General features: G+C 36.4%; 5 protein-coding genes across 5 annotated transcripts; 4 read left to right on the top strand and 1 right to left on the bottom strand.

The window, feature by feature from the left end:
• Positions 1–22: 22 nt before the first annotated feature.
• On the top strand, positions 23–2,808 carry DFA_06333 (uncharacterized protein; the record flags this gene model as incomplete). The annotated part of the gene is made up of 2 exons (XM_004361980.1): positions 23–2,126; positions 2,408–2,808. 2 exons carry the CDS (start codon positions 23–25, stop codon positions 2,806–2,808), a joined length of 2,505 nt encoding a protein of 834 aa, XP_004362037.1.
• Positions 2,809–3,139: 331 nt separating this feature from the next.
• On the top strand, positions 3,140–3,940 carry DFA_06332 (uncharacterized protein; the record flags this gene model as incomplete). Its single annotated transcript, XM_004361979.1, has 2 exons — positions 3,140–3,430; positions 3,614–3,940. 2 exons carry the CDS (start codon positions 3,140–3,142, stop codon positions 3,938–3,940), a joined length of 618 nt encoding a protein of 205 aa, XP_004362036.1.
• A 325-nt stretch (positions 3,941–4,265) lies between these two features.
• On the top strand, positions 4,266–7,349 carry DFA_06331 (uncharacterized protein; the record flags this gene model as incomplete). Its single annotated transcript, XM_004361978.1, has 2 exons — positions 4,266–6,802; positions 7,250–7,349. 2 exons carry the CDS (start codon positions 4,266–4,268, stop codon positions 7,347–7,349), a joined length of 2,637 nt encoding a protein of 878 aa, XP_004362035.1.
• A 423-nt stretch (positions 7,350–7,772) lies between these two features.
• Positions 7,773–10,088, top strand: DFA_06330 (uncharacterized protein; the record flags this gene model as incomplete). The annotated part of the gene is made up of 1 exon (XM_004361977.1): positions 7,773–10,088. One exon carries the CDS (start codon positions 7,773–7,775, stop codon positions 10,086–10,088), a length of 2,316 nt encoding a protein of 771 aa, XP_004362034.1.
• A 54-nt stretch (positions 10,089–10,142) lies between these two features.
• On the bottom strand, positions 10,143–13,833 carry DFA_06329 (uncharacterized protein; the record flags this gene model as incomplete). Its single annotated transcript, XM_004361976.1, has 5 exons — positions 10,143–12,379; positions 12,461–12,689; positions 12,784–13,038; positions 13,357–13,378; positions 13,493–13,833. The coding sequence occupies 5 exons, from the start codon at positions 13,831–13,833 to the stop codon at positions 10,143–10,145; spliced, it is 3,084 nt and encodes a 1,027-aa protein (XP_004362033.1).
• Between the last annotated feature and the right edge of the window lie 559 nt (positions 13,834–14,392).

Raw genomic sequence — 14,392 nt, 5'->3', positions numbered from 1 at the left:
TGTCTCTTTGACTACTATTATTATGTCTCTATTAAAGTTATCGAATCTATTACTGCTACATATCATATCACAGATAGATAACGGAGATACAGTATGTTTGTTGTTAACTTGTAAACAGTTATATCGTAATGGTAGTGTTAGAAGATTGATTAGATTCAAAGGCATAGAAGCGATCACTGACAAGGGAGAGATATCAAAGCAGTTTATAGCAACAGCTACTCAATTCAAACTCAACACATTTAAAGATATATTGGAGAATAGTGTATCTGATCAACATGTCATCTTTGGGGAATTCTGTGTACTGTCTCCAATAGTCGACACCTATCCTCAATGGATACAACAACGTATATCGGCTACTATAGACAGAGTTGACAAGAATAACATTACAACTGCTTTAGTAACCAATTACCAACAACCAACAATACAATCACTCTACAACATACCATCAATCAAGACACTATTCATCATCAACAAAACAAAAAAAGAAAGACAAGAGTACCTTTTTTATCATAATTATAGTAATTCAGTGGTAGATCTTGGTTCTATTGCATTGTTGTCTCGTCTCGAACATCTTTCGGTTTATGGTGTAAAACAGGTGAAACTTGGTCAACATACAACACTCAAATCTCTGAAACTACATGTTGGTACCTCATACGCACTCGCCGACTTGGGACTCACCAGATTCGTATCGCTGACCGATCTAAGCTTCAAGAATCATTTTGTGTCGAGAATGGGACCAGATCAATTGCCAATCAGTTTGACGTCACTCACTCTCACATTGAGCAAGACACCTCCACGAGATACATTCCATTCATTAAAGTCACTCGTCAAACTCAAGATCTGGCTACGAAATCAAGGTGGACCAATCTTTGAGGAGGAGAAAAAGGAGGAGGAGGAGCAAAAACAAGCATTCATCGATCTCGAACATCTACCCAACCTCGAGACATTCAAACTCATTGATCGCATTAACTACCCAATTATTTGCAAGTGCAGTATCGAGATTAGTGTCCCTCCTTCAATCAAGACTCTTGCAATCCGGTCCGATTGGGCACACATCCCATCACAGTATGTCATGCCATTGTTGAAGACACTGTGTGTGCATGGAAAGGTATTGGTTGATGGAAATGTCAGTCTAAAGTCCAGCCAATCTCTCAAGAAACTGGTTATTCACGAATGTAAGGATGTCATTCCAGCCAATATCATCCCATCTACTGTTGAAAAGGTTACAATACATAATCATGCAAGAGATTTATATATACTTGGACAAGTTGTATTCCCCCCGTCACTGACTCACCTATCCATCTCTGGGGACCCTGAATATATAAAACCACCCCAATCACTCGTTAAACTAAGGCTTGGATATAAAGGTTCAATCGTACTGCCTCTCGGTTTGAAAAAACTGTCGTATTGTAGTACTGGCTCTTCATGTCGTTTGATGACATTCCCATCCAACTATCCACCCAATCTTGACACAATCGATCTACTCCAACTCAAAGTGGACCACCTTGTGATTGACAATATACCGCCATCTGTCACCAACCTATTGATGACATTAGCAAAAAGTAGTGATTGGTTGTATGGTGGCCCTACAATCTTTTCAATCACCTCCAAGTTAACCAAAGACGTTGTCTCGCAACAACAACAATGGCTACCACCCAGTATCACACATCTAACTTGCAAACTATTGGGAGATATTTCGGAATTTGTGTTTAGGTTGGATGAAGTGATCAACCATACCAATGTTAGAGATTTATCTATCATTATTGACGATTTTTCTCGTGGACCTCATCCCACCTATCATTTTTCAATTCAAAGATTGGACACAGACAACAATAATGTATTGGTATTGGAGAAACAGACAATGACAGGTGGAATCATCACTCAACGACGAATAACAGTAATCGACCAGCAACAACAACAAGATGATCAGCAGACACAGTATCATCCCATCTATTTACATTTGGATTCACACTCTGACCCTCCATTTGAATTGAAATGGAGTTTTGTCAAAGACAGATACTACGATAAAGATGATGATGATGAAGAAAATGAGAGCGACCACGATGATGATAGTGATGATGATAAAGACAGCGACAACGATGACGATTCTTCTTGGAACACAAAATGTAAAACCATGAAATAAATAGTTTTTTTTTATTATCTTTCGGCACTCTCGCACAATATCTATGCACGAATGTCTCTTTGACTACTATTATTATGTCTCTATTAAAGTTATCAAATCTATTACTACTACATATCATATCACAGATAGATAATGGAGATATAATATGTTTGTTGTTAACTTGTAAACAGATATACTGTTAGAAGATTGATTAGATTCAAAGGCATAACCCCTCGAAGCAGTTTAAAGCAACGGCTACTCAATTCAAACTCAACACATTTAAAGATATATTGGAGAATAGTGTATCTGATCAACATGTCATCTTTGGGGAATTCTTTGAACATTTAGACAACTATCCTCAATGGATACAACAACGTATCTCATCCTCTACCAACAGAACTAGCTCTGACAAGAGTAACATTACAACTGCTTTGGTAACCAATTACCAACAATCAACAATACAATCAATCTACAACGACATACCATCAATCGAGACACTATTCATCTTTAACAAAACAAAAAAACATTATTACTCAAATAGTAATACTAATCCAGTTGTTGATCTTGGTTCTATTGCCTCATCTCGAACATCTTTCGGTTCGAGGTGCAAAAGAGGTGCATCTTGGTCAACATACAACACTCAAGTGGTGGGGGGAGGGCACCTCCCATGCTGTGCGTGCCGCTGATCAGAGCTTCAAAATCATTTTGTGTCTAGTATAGAGTCGGATCAATTACCAATCAGCTTGACGTCACTCACCCTCAGATTGAGCAAGGTACCTCCACGAGATACATTCCATTCGTTGGTGTCGCTTGTCAAACTTAATATCACCTTGCGAAGAGAGGTAGATGTGGAAGAACAAGCATTCATCGATCTCGAACATACCCAACCTCGAGACACTCAAGCTCATTGATCGCATTGACTACCCAACCGGCAGAAAGTACAGTATCGAGACTAGTGTCCCTCCTTCCATCCAGACTCTTACAATCTGGTCCTATTGGGTGCGCATCCCCTCAGTTATGCCATTGTTGGAGACACTGCGTGTTGATGGAAGCTTATTGGTTGATGGAAGGGTCAGTCTAAAGTCCAGCCAATCTCTCAAGAAACTGGTTATTCGCGAATGTGAGAATGTCATTCCAGCCAATATCATCCCATCCACTGTTGAAAAGGTTACAATACATAATTATGCAGAGAGGATAAATATACTTGAACAAGTTGTATTCCCGCCGTCACTGACTCACCTAACCGTCTCTGGAGACTGTAAGAATCCAATCAAACTCCCTCAATCACTCGTTAAACTAAAGATGAATGTAAGTATTCAGACGTACTGCCTCGCAGTTTGAAAAGGCTCTCGTATTGTAGTGTTAAATATCGCAGGTCATCAGATCACGTTTCCATCCAACTATCCACCCAACCTAGAAACAATCAATCTCCTCCGACTCAAAGTGCACCACACATCTAACTTGCAAATTATTAGCTAATTCAAGTTGAAGGAATTTACTTCAAAATCAGGTTCAGTATTTAGATTAGATGAAGGGATCAACCATACCAATGTTAGAGATTTATCAATCATTATTGAAAATGGGACCAATCAACCTCCCACAACCTATCAATTTTCAATTCAAAGATTGGACGCAGACAATAGAAATGTATTGGTGTTGGAGAAACAGACAATGACAGGTGGAATCATCACTCAACGAAAACAAGAACATGAGTCGGAATATGATCCTATCAATTTACGTTATACCGGTTCAAATTCTACATTTGAATTGAAATGGTTTTTAACCTACTACCAAGATTATGACGGTGTAGGATCTTAAGATCTTAATAATAATAATAATAATATTGCTTAATTACTTTATTAATTATTTAATTAATTAATAAATATTTAATATTATTATTATTATTATTTATTACATTCCCATGTTCACACTACAATATGGGTAAAACGATCACTTGTGTGTGACACGAAAGTGCACTATGATTCTAGATATTTTTTCATTGAATTTCTTTCTTTAAAAGTTGTATTGGCGTATCTATTTTAAGATCATGGTTGTCACCCAGTAGTAAAAGATAATTTATTGTTATTTATTATATATTATATTACTTGTATATTGTTGTATTTTATTTATATTTATTTAAATAATGAATTTAAAAGAAGAAGGTGAAGAAAAAGAAAGAGTGGTGAGATCATTATTCAAAAACAAGTTATTGGTTAGACACATTGTATCATTTATACCTTTGATCAATGATGCCTATCGAGTTGGAGGTAGTCATGGTGTAGTAGAGACAATCAAATACAATGAAATGACAAGTAAATCTGTATCATTTCTACGTTATTGTAGGCTAGATAATGAAGATGATGATGATGATTTAAAGGTCAATAATGATAGTAGTACAACTATGAATAGTATTAATACACAAATTAGTAGAATAGATCATTATAAAAAGAGATTGGAAAGACAGAAACGTTCATTTAATGTGTTTAAAGACAAGTTGATGTCTGTGAATCTTGTACATGTAGAATCTGACTTTGTCATTTACTTTAGAGCATTGCCAAGGTTACTTAGGAATTGTAAAGATGTAGTTGTATTGGAGCGTATTCATTACTTGTATCCACATTACTTTAAACTACCACTATACACTAGTTTAAATGAACGGTATGCAACAACTACAACACCATTGTTGGAAAGAGATAATGCAAGGTGGTTACCTCAGATACTTGGTGATTGCTTTGGATCGGTTAGTTGGGTATTGGACAACACAGTTGCTAGTGGTAGCTTAGATTGTGTGCGTTATGTGGTTGATACTATTGGCGTACGACCAACTATGACAACTGTAGAGATGGCGTGTCAGTGTGGTCATATAGAGATACTCACCTATCTTTTGTCATCTGACACGTCCTTTCCTTATCTCATGGTCGGTGTCGGCGATAGATGTTTCGAGTTGGCTACGATCTTTGAACACATTCATATTGTACGATATATTTTGGAGTCATGTCCATCTGCCAAATATACAATCACAGTTGTCGAGAAAGCAGTGGCTGGTCGGTCGGTTGAATTGGTGCGATTACTATTAGAGCACAGAGACACACGTTTGGAAGGTGGTGTCGATATACTATTGACAAGTCCGATTGTTTATGATGCCGTGTCATCAGGGTCACTTGAAATGGTCGAGTTGGTGTACTCTCAGATCTGCCTTGGCGGCAACACCGTATCGTTGGCTGCCAAGGCATTGGATCGTGCTGCAGAACTTGGGTATCTCGACATTGTCGAGTACTTGGACAAGATAGGTGCACCTGCTTCAACAGCCGCCATGAACCTTGGTGCAAAGAATGGCCATTTAAATATTGTACAATATTTGAACGACCATCGTAAAGAAGGGTGTACTGCCGATGCTATGGTCAAGGCTGCGGCAGGAGGACATCTTTCAGTGGTCGAATATTTACACAATACTCGAAGAGAAGGTGCCAATGCGCTAGCCATCCACTATGCGGCACTCGGTGGGTTTATAGATGTAGTCAAATTCCTTCATCGTAATCGTACAGAGGGATGTCTGGACAACACGGTTGCCGAAACAGTCAAAATGGCGCGTGGAGACTCTATCGGCATGGCTTGGTACTTGCTAGAGAACCAGATACTGCCCATGGGGATGGTCACGCGTGACAGTCATGCCGTCTTTTCCAATTTAATAGACCCGCTCTGTCAAATTGGTAGTATCGAGCTGTACGACCACGTTATCGACATTGTTCTCAAAGGATATGTCATCGAACAACACATGTTTCGCCAACACATCCTCGCAGCCAGTCAACACCTGCACATGGTCAAATACCTGCTCACCAAAGCACCAGCCTCACAAAAGGTACCTAGTTTGTACTCGTGTATTCTGAATGCCACCAAATCGATTGATGTCGTCACCTATATCGCTCCAATCTGGACACGTGACCTTGCCTCGGCGAGTTGGGCAACACACTACTTTAACGAAGTGATTATCGCACGTGACCGAGTTGATATACTCGCCTATTTCGACTCTCTTCCCTTGCTGACCACCGACAATCACTACACTCTACTCGTCGACCAAGCTTGTAAAATGTCGGCCATCAAATGCTTCAAGTATCTTCACTACTCGGGAAAGATGGTCAATATCTCGCCCAACGCTATGGGGTTTGCCGTGCGTAGTGGATGTCTCGAGATTGTCCAATACCTTGGCACGATTTACAAACAAAAATGTAAAGAGAATTGGCTCAATCAAGCAGCCAAGGGAGGACACTATGAAGTATTACAATACATATTCACCCACGATGCCTATGACAAGGATGAATGTACATCATCGATCATCGAGAATGCTGCCAAGTCACAAAAGTTTGAAGTGGCATCACTGGTCGTCCACCAATTCCCACATCTTTCATGTCCCTACCAAGCATTTGAAAGTCAAACCACAAAAGAGATTGCTCAATTCCTTGTCAATCATTATCAAAGTAATCATCTAAAATTACTAGTCAACAAATTATATCAAGGTCCATCAAAAATTTTAGGTTTATTAATTAAAGAAAAAGATGGTGAAATCATTTTAAATAATAATAATCAAAATAATCAAAATAATCAAAATAATCAAAATAATAATCAACAACAACAACAAACAAAAGAGAAAAAGAAATCTAAATTTAAAAGATTTTTTAAAATGTAATTAAATTAATTAAATCAAATAAATCGAACCAAAAAGAGATTGCAGGTGATTTACTGATCGACAGTAGTTTTTGGAAAGAAAAGATATAATATATAGCTTTACAACAACGTTTTGACGAATCGTTTCAATTCACACAAACACACCCCCCTCCAACCACAATTCGAATTTCTGTTTATCAATCAACCCATCTCTCATCTCTGCAACAACAACAATAATAATAGTAATCATATAAAGAGGGGGTAAACTACAAATTGTTTATGCAAACTAACCAACGTAAAGTTTAATTAACTTTCTCTCAAGGAAAGAAAGACAACAAACAAACAAACAAACTCACGTGGAGTGGGGAAATTTGTTTGTTTAGGGGAGAGAGATCTTAACGGACAGACGAATGATGTTATCCTCTCTTCTTTTTGTCTCACTCTCAAAAGTGTGTTGTTGAGTAGAATAAGTCCTACTGCCATTCCTTTTGCTTACTTTTTATGGAAAAGGGAGGAGGAAGATGAGGAAGAAAAGAGAAAACGTTCTGACAGACAGACAGAATGACAGACACCACCCACAACACAAACAAGCAGACCAATAACATCAACAATTCGAATATCAATAATAATCATATTTATAGTACTATCCTTCTCCCATCCGCTGCAGTGAAGAGGAAAGAGATTGGTTCATCCATTTTTTTTGGATATATAAATTTGTCTTTCTATTTATCTATCTATCTATCTATCTTTTATTGATCTTTATATCATTGTATAAATAATCGTAATAATAATAATATAAATACTGGCGGTTTGTTATCGTTATGTTATTGACCATTTAAAAAATACGATTGTCGGATATTCATATAACATATCCCTATTATTATTATCTATCACATTAAAATAATAATAATAATAGTAAAAAGAAATAATAATTGTATAGAGAGAAAATAATTAATAATTAATAATAAATAATAATAATAATTAATGAATGAATAATCAGGAAAGAGAACAAATAATAGTATTGGATACAGCAGCAGCACATACTCCATTGTCTTCACCATCTTCTATTGGTAGTGGAGGACACGGCCATCACCACCACCATCATAACCAGGGATTTAATTTATCAAGATCATCATCATCGTCTTCTGGAGGTGGATTTTGTGGATCACCAAATTTAATCAATATTTTGACAACTTTATTAATCACTAAAAAGAAACAAATCAACAACGACGAAGACTACGACGACGACGACGACGACCAAGACATAGAATACGAGGACGAGGAGGAACAACAACTACAAAGAATAATAAACTACGAGGAAGAAGAAGAAGAACAAGTAGTAGCACAAGACTTGGAGGATATATTATCCATGTCAAGATTAATTTCACATTCCAACAACAATTCCTCATCCTCCTCTTCTATGGACGAGCAAACCCCTACTTGCTCAACTACAAATAATAATAATAATAATAATACGAGTGGTGGTGGAGGAGGAGGATTCTCATTTCCAAATTTATTTCAACAATGGAGAAATGGATTTTCATCGATTACATCTACAAATAAAAGATTAGAATTCAAAGATAATAATAATACAGAATGGAAGAAACAAAAAATGTCACACCATAATACCGATAATAACAAAAATATAAAGAATAATTTAAATAATAATAATAATGGTGGAATTTATTATTCATCGACTTCATCCACTTTAAACAATTTAATAGCAATAGAAGAACTATATGACAATGCACCTGACAATAATAAGAATAATAATTATAATTGTAATTATAATAACGATACTCAATTAGTTCCAGAGTTAAACATTGATAATGATAATGATTTAATAATGTCTACAGAACAACCTAATAATAATAATTTACAATATTATCATAAATTAAATAATAATAATATGAATAGAAAGATAACTAGTGAATTATCAAATATGGAATTATTATTACCATTTGAAATAATGGTACATGTATTTAGTTTTTTGGATTATAGAGATATTTGCCAGTTACAATCTGTCAATCGCAATGTAAAGGAAATTAGTAGCGTATTTGTGATTTGGAAACAACTGTACAAACAACATTGGTCGGCATTGAATTGGAGTAACAAAAAGAAATCAAAGCTACCATCATACCAACCACAAGCACATAATCAATTACAACAACAACAAAAGTCGTACCAACATTTATTCCAAAAGCGAGTCATTGTAGAAAAGAATTGGAAAAAGGGTAGATGCTCAGTACACACATTGTATGGACACCAAGAAGGTGTTTGGGGTGTACAGTTTCACAAACAAACTTTGGTCAGTGGTTCAGAGGACGGTGTCATGAAGGTATGGGATATTGAAGAGGGAGTGTGCCAACACACGTTGGTTGGTCATACAGACGTTATCAACTCGTTCCATTTTGAGCGTGACGTAGTCGTCAGTGGCTCGGATGACAGTACTCTCAAGATTTGGTCGAGTAATACTGGCAAGTGCATGTCGACATTCAAAGGCCACCAAGGGTCAGTGTGGATGCTAGAGTTTAACAGCGACAATGTTTTGGTGAGTGGTGGTGACGACAAGACCGTACGTCTATGGGACATGAGCACTGGTCAACAGACCATGTCACTACTCGGACACTCTGGACGCATCTACTATGTACAAATGGCCAATGAGAATTTAATCGTCAGTGGTGCCCAAGACCGAACCTGTCGTATCTGGGATATCCGCACTGGCAAGCACATCCATACCATGGCATCCAATTCCCCCGTTCATTGCCTTCAAATCAATCATCAGGGATTCTCACCGTCCAACCCCAACTGGAATGTAGCGTCTGGACACAATAATGGGACCATCTCGGTTTGGAACCTACGAACAGGCTCGTTACAAGCTATGCTCTCTAACCCTCTATGCTGTCCAGTATGGCACATACAATTTAGAAACAACGTCATCTACACCTCTTCTTGTAACAATCTACATAGTTGGGATTTAAATATTGGACAACAACAACAACAACAGCAACTAGCACCAGTAGTTCTCGGTGACCAACAACAACAATCATTTTCACAACTTACCTGTTCAAAGGTATTCAAAGGTCACACCAAATCAATCAAACATTTCCAAGTCAAAGATAATCGAATGGTCAGTGGTGGATTGGACAACAAAATCAAGGTTTGGGATCTTGACAAACCTGGAAACAGTTATCTGTACACTCTTGGTCAACATACTGGTAGCGTCGATTGGCTAGAATTTAAAAAGGATAAACTTGTTAGTTGTAGTAGTGATCATACTATTAAAGTTTGGGATTATAACTAATCGATTAAATAATTAAATAATTAAATAAATTATTTATCCCAATTTTTAATTTAATTATTTATTTGAAGTTGCTGGGGCTTTTTTTAAACCTCTTGGAATAAATAATACTGGTTTTCTAGTGGGAACTGCGGTTGTTGTTGAAGTTGTACTAGTTGTCATCTCTTCATCACCTGGTTTTGAATCAAATGGATTGGCAACAATTTCAGTCTTGTTTGGATTTGGTTTATGTTCTCTTGGAGCACTACCAGGTGGTGGTTTGGACAAGGCAACACGCATGTAATTACCAAGGAAATACTTGTTGTTGAGTTTAAGGGCGTTTTGGACTTGTTCCGGGGTAGGCAAATCGACATAGGCAAATGGACGAGCCTTTACAATGACACGTACATCCGATACAGTGGCACCATTACTTTCAATAAATGATTGAAGTTTTTCTTTTGTGACATTACTCGAAAGATTGTTAATGAAAACAGTCTTTCCTTCACTATTTTCAAAGTTGATTTCGATTTGTGCCAAACGTTTTTGTTCTTGTTCAAAGTGTAGTTGTGTATTCTTTTCTTGTTCACTTTGTTGTTTAAATTCTTTTTTCGAGTAGGTAACATTGATTGGATGCTTTTCGTTGAATGTTATGTCACCGTGTAACGTGTCGATACATTTTTGGGCAGCATCGCTCGTGTTAAATTCGGCAAAGGCAATACCCTTGGATTTACCATTCTTGTCTGACACTAAATGCACTTCTTTCAAGTCACCAACACGTTCGTTGATCATCTTTACGAGATCATTTGAATGTGCGGAAAAGGGAAGACCTGAAATGTAGATGGTCGTCTTTTCAATCTTTTTCTTTTTAAGTGAACCACGTCCGTCGCCGGCACCCAATGCTTTTCCTCCCTCTTGTTTCTCTTCCTTTTTACGTTTCTTGTCTTCGAGTGCCTTTCTTTGTTGTGCTTGTTGGAGTTTTTGCTTTTCAAATTCTTTTTGTTGTTTGGCTTGGTATCGTTGGACAGTGTCTTGGTAGACGTGTGTCGCATGATCAGACGTTTGCAACGTACCATAGACACGCTCGAAATTGAGCCAGTCTTGCCAGATACGCGACGTCTCTGCAATTGTCTTGACCGCCTTTTTGTAAATTTCACGCGCACCGTCAATATCCTTTTGCTTTGTAATCTTGAAGCGAATGTACTCGTCCACTAGATGATAGAGATGTGGTGCACCGGCATACAACAGTTGGAATGTTTGATCGGCCAACGTGCTATTGTCGAGTTGATAGGCCTCGAATTTGGCACGGAACATCAAACTCTCTGACACGTCCATTCCCAAGCTTACAAGCACTTCGTATTCTTTTTGGAAATGTTGTTCAAACATGTTTACTTTTTCTTCGTCCAACAATGGTGCACCAGCACCACCCTCCTTCTTTTGGTGACGCCACAAGATATCGAATCGTGTTGAAAAGATGTGTTGATATTCGGTCGGACCCGACAAGCCTGCCACCAAAGCTCTCTCAAACACTTGATCGACCTTGAGAATCATATCGTCCTTGTCACTATACTTTTCCAAACGTGACATGTAGATACTCCAAATGTCCCCTGACCAATACACATTACGCGATGCTCGTTCCAAAACCGAGAAAATGGTGGCACTTGGAGCCTTGAAATCGTGCTCCAAGAATCCCAAATACTGTTTCCACAAATCAAAGACAAAATAGTTTTCTTGCAATGCTCGTTCGTAGAGTATAGCTATTCTGTTTAGTTTCTTTGACTGATCCTTTTTTTCAAATCCAATATATTCTTGCCATTTTTCCAATGTAGATCCTCCTTCACCGGTCGTCTTGGCATCAACCACTGCCTTTTCATAATCTTTTCTATCCTCTATTACTTTTAATGCTAATTGATATCTTGTTTGTATATTGGTAGCGGCGGCAGAGGAGGAGGAGGAGGAAGAAGAATTGACTTGACTTTGTTCCCATTGTTCATAATCTTGATAGGTTTGTTCAAGATTCATTTGTGGACATGATAATTGTCTTTGATAGATTGATCTGATTCTTGCCAATTGTTTGGTCTTGATATCCTCGGTTGCTTCGGTTGGGATCATTGCCAATACTTGTTGTTCAAATGTTCGGTAGGTATTCCACAACTTGAAACTATCGACCATGTGATCCGAGCATGCAATGACTGCTCTTTCATACATATCACGTACTCTTTTTAATCTTTCATCTTCTCCACTTTTAATATCTCCTCCCAAATTTGATATAACTTGATTTTCTATAAATTTACAATATTGTACCCAAACATTAATTGCTAAAATTAAATTAAAAAATAAAAAGAAGTTAGTAAAATGAAAATGATATAATAATAATGATATGATTTGATTTAACATACATAAATAATCATTAATTGCTTTTTCAAATAAATCTATTTTTTCTTGTTCTTGAAGAGGTGATGATAGTTGTTGTTCATCGGATAACCATGATACCCAAACCGAGAGAGGTAATGGGAATAATCGTTGGGCTGCAAATCTAGCCTCTCTTAGACGATCCAATAGCTTTGCCTTTTTTAAAGCATCAATATATTCTATATGTAAATCAAAGTTGTATTGATTTTCTCTTAACTATATACAAAAAAAAAGAGAGAGATATGTTAGTTTTAAAATAAGATATGATATGATGTGGTTCATTGCAATGAATGATATGTTTGAATCTTACTTTGATTTCTAAATGTTCAACATTTTCAGTTGATTGAATATGAACACCATCTTTATCTTGATGATGATCATCATCATCATCGCTACTATCATCATCGTCGTCATCATCATCATCACTACTATCTTTCATTAATTCGTCTTCATCGAATTCATAGTCATCATAGTTGTCTTGTTTTTTGTTGCCATTTGATTTGCTATCTCCTTCCTCTTGTTCAAATACATCTTTATATTTCTTACTAAACATCTCCTTCTTGTTCTATATATCTGTCTCTCTCTCTCTCTCTCTTCTATCTCTTTGAATTAATATTAATTGAATGAAGTTCAACAGACTAAAAATACTCTATTGGTCGATTTTTGAATTTTCTATTTTTTAAGATAAAAAAAAGATAGATTGTAACAATAATTTATTGAATATTCTTCTTAAATGGAACTTAACTAATCTATCAATAATAATAATAAAGTTCTATCTAACGAGTTGATATTTCAAAAAGTTTGAAAATTTCTTTCTTTTAGCAGGCAAAGTGTCTGTTGCCAAGATCGTGAATCTGTCACAATAAAATATTGCCATCCTAACAATCTCTATTTCTGTCATTGCACTAGATAGATATAGATAGATAGATAGATAGATAGATAGATAGATAGATAGATAGACAGATGTATTAGTGTCATGAGTTGTAAGTTCTAAGGAATTGTGATTTTTTTAAACTTACTCTACATTTATCTTTTTGGGACCAGTTGGATAGTCACCAATGATGGGTGGTACAAATTGGTTAAATACATGTTCCACTTGAGGGTCATGAAAAATAACCAAGTAATCAAAGGATAAATGGTGGTCATATTCACGTTTAGGTTTAGTAGATGGCAATAATAACAACCTGGTATTTACTTGTTTTTGGTTTATATCCCCGAGTCTTCGAGCTTGTTCTCTAGCTACCAAGATATGGAAAGTCTCCATATAAGAAGGTATTTGGATATCTATTCCAACCTCATTAAATTGATCATTTCCTACCACTAAGGATCTTTGACTATTTTCCTTCAATGTCTGATTCATTGATTCAATGTCTCTAAAAAAGTATTGTTATTATTATTTTCCATTCTCTTGAATAATATTTATATTATATATAATATATATATAAATATATATATGTATTTAATTTTCAAACTATAATCAAACAAAAACTTTGGTTTCAATATTTTGGGAGAGAGTAGGTTATAAAGTATTCACAATTTTAGTTTTTTATACTTCTTAGCTATCAGATATAAATCTAAAACTCTATCTAGATCTAGAATCTAGATCTCTCTCTTTTATTATTATTATTTTTTAGTGAATTCCTAGAGAGATCAAAATAAGAACTATGAGTATCACTATAATTATAATTCTTTTTTGATAAATGGTTGACGATCCCAACACAGTCTCGATAATCTGGGTGACACATCCAATCAATTGTACCTGACAATCGCTGACAGTTTGTAAAGTAATGCAGAAGGTGGATCACAATGTCCAGGGGATTGCATCACTTGGTCATCGCATCTGAAGATCTTGATTCGAAACCCTGGGCTGACGGACTTAAGTTTGCCTATAAAAATTTCTTGTAATGTTGCCTACGTAG

The sequence above is a fragment of the Cavenderia fasciculata genome (genome assembly GCF_000203815.1).
Source record: "Cavenderia fasciculata unplaced genomic scaffold Scf_Dfasci-G-p-12c09.r1-3, whole genome shotgun sequence".
In the NCBI taxonomy this organism is placed as follows: Eukaryota; Evosea; class Eumycetozoa; order Acytosteliales; family Cavenderiaceae; genus Cavenderia; species Cavenderia fasciculata.
This window is presented reverse-complemented; position numbering and strand designations above follow the sequence as displayed.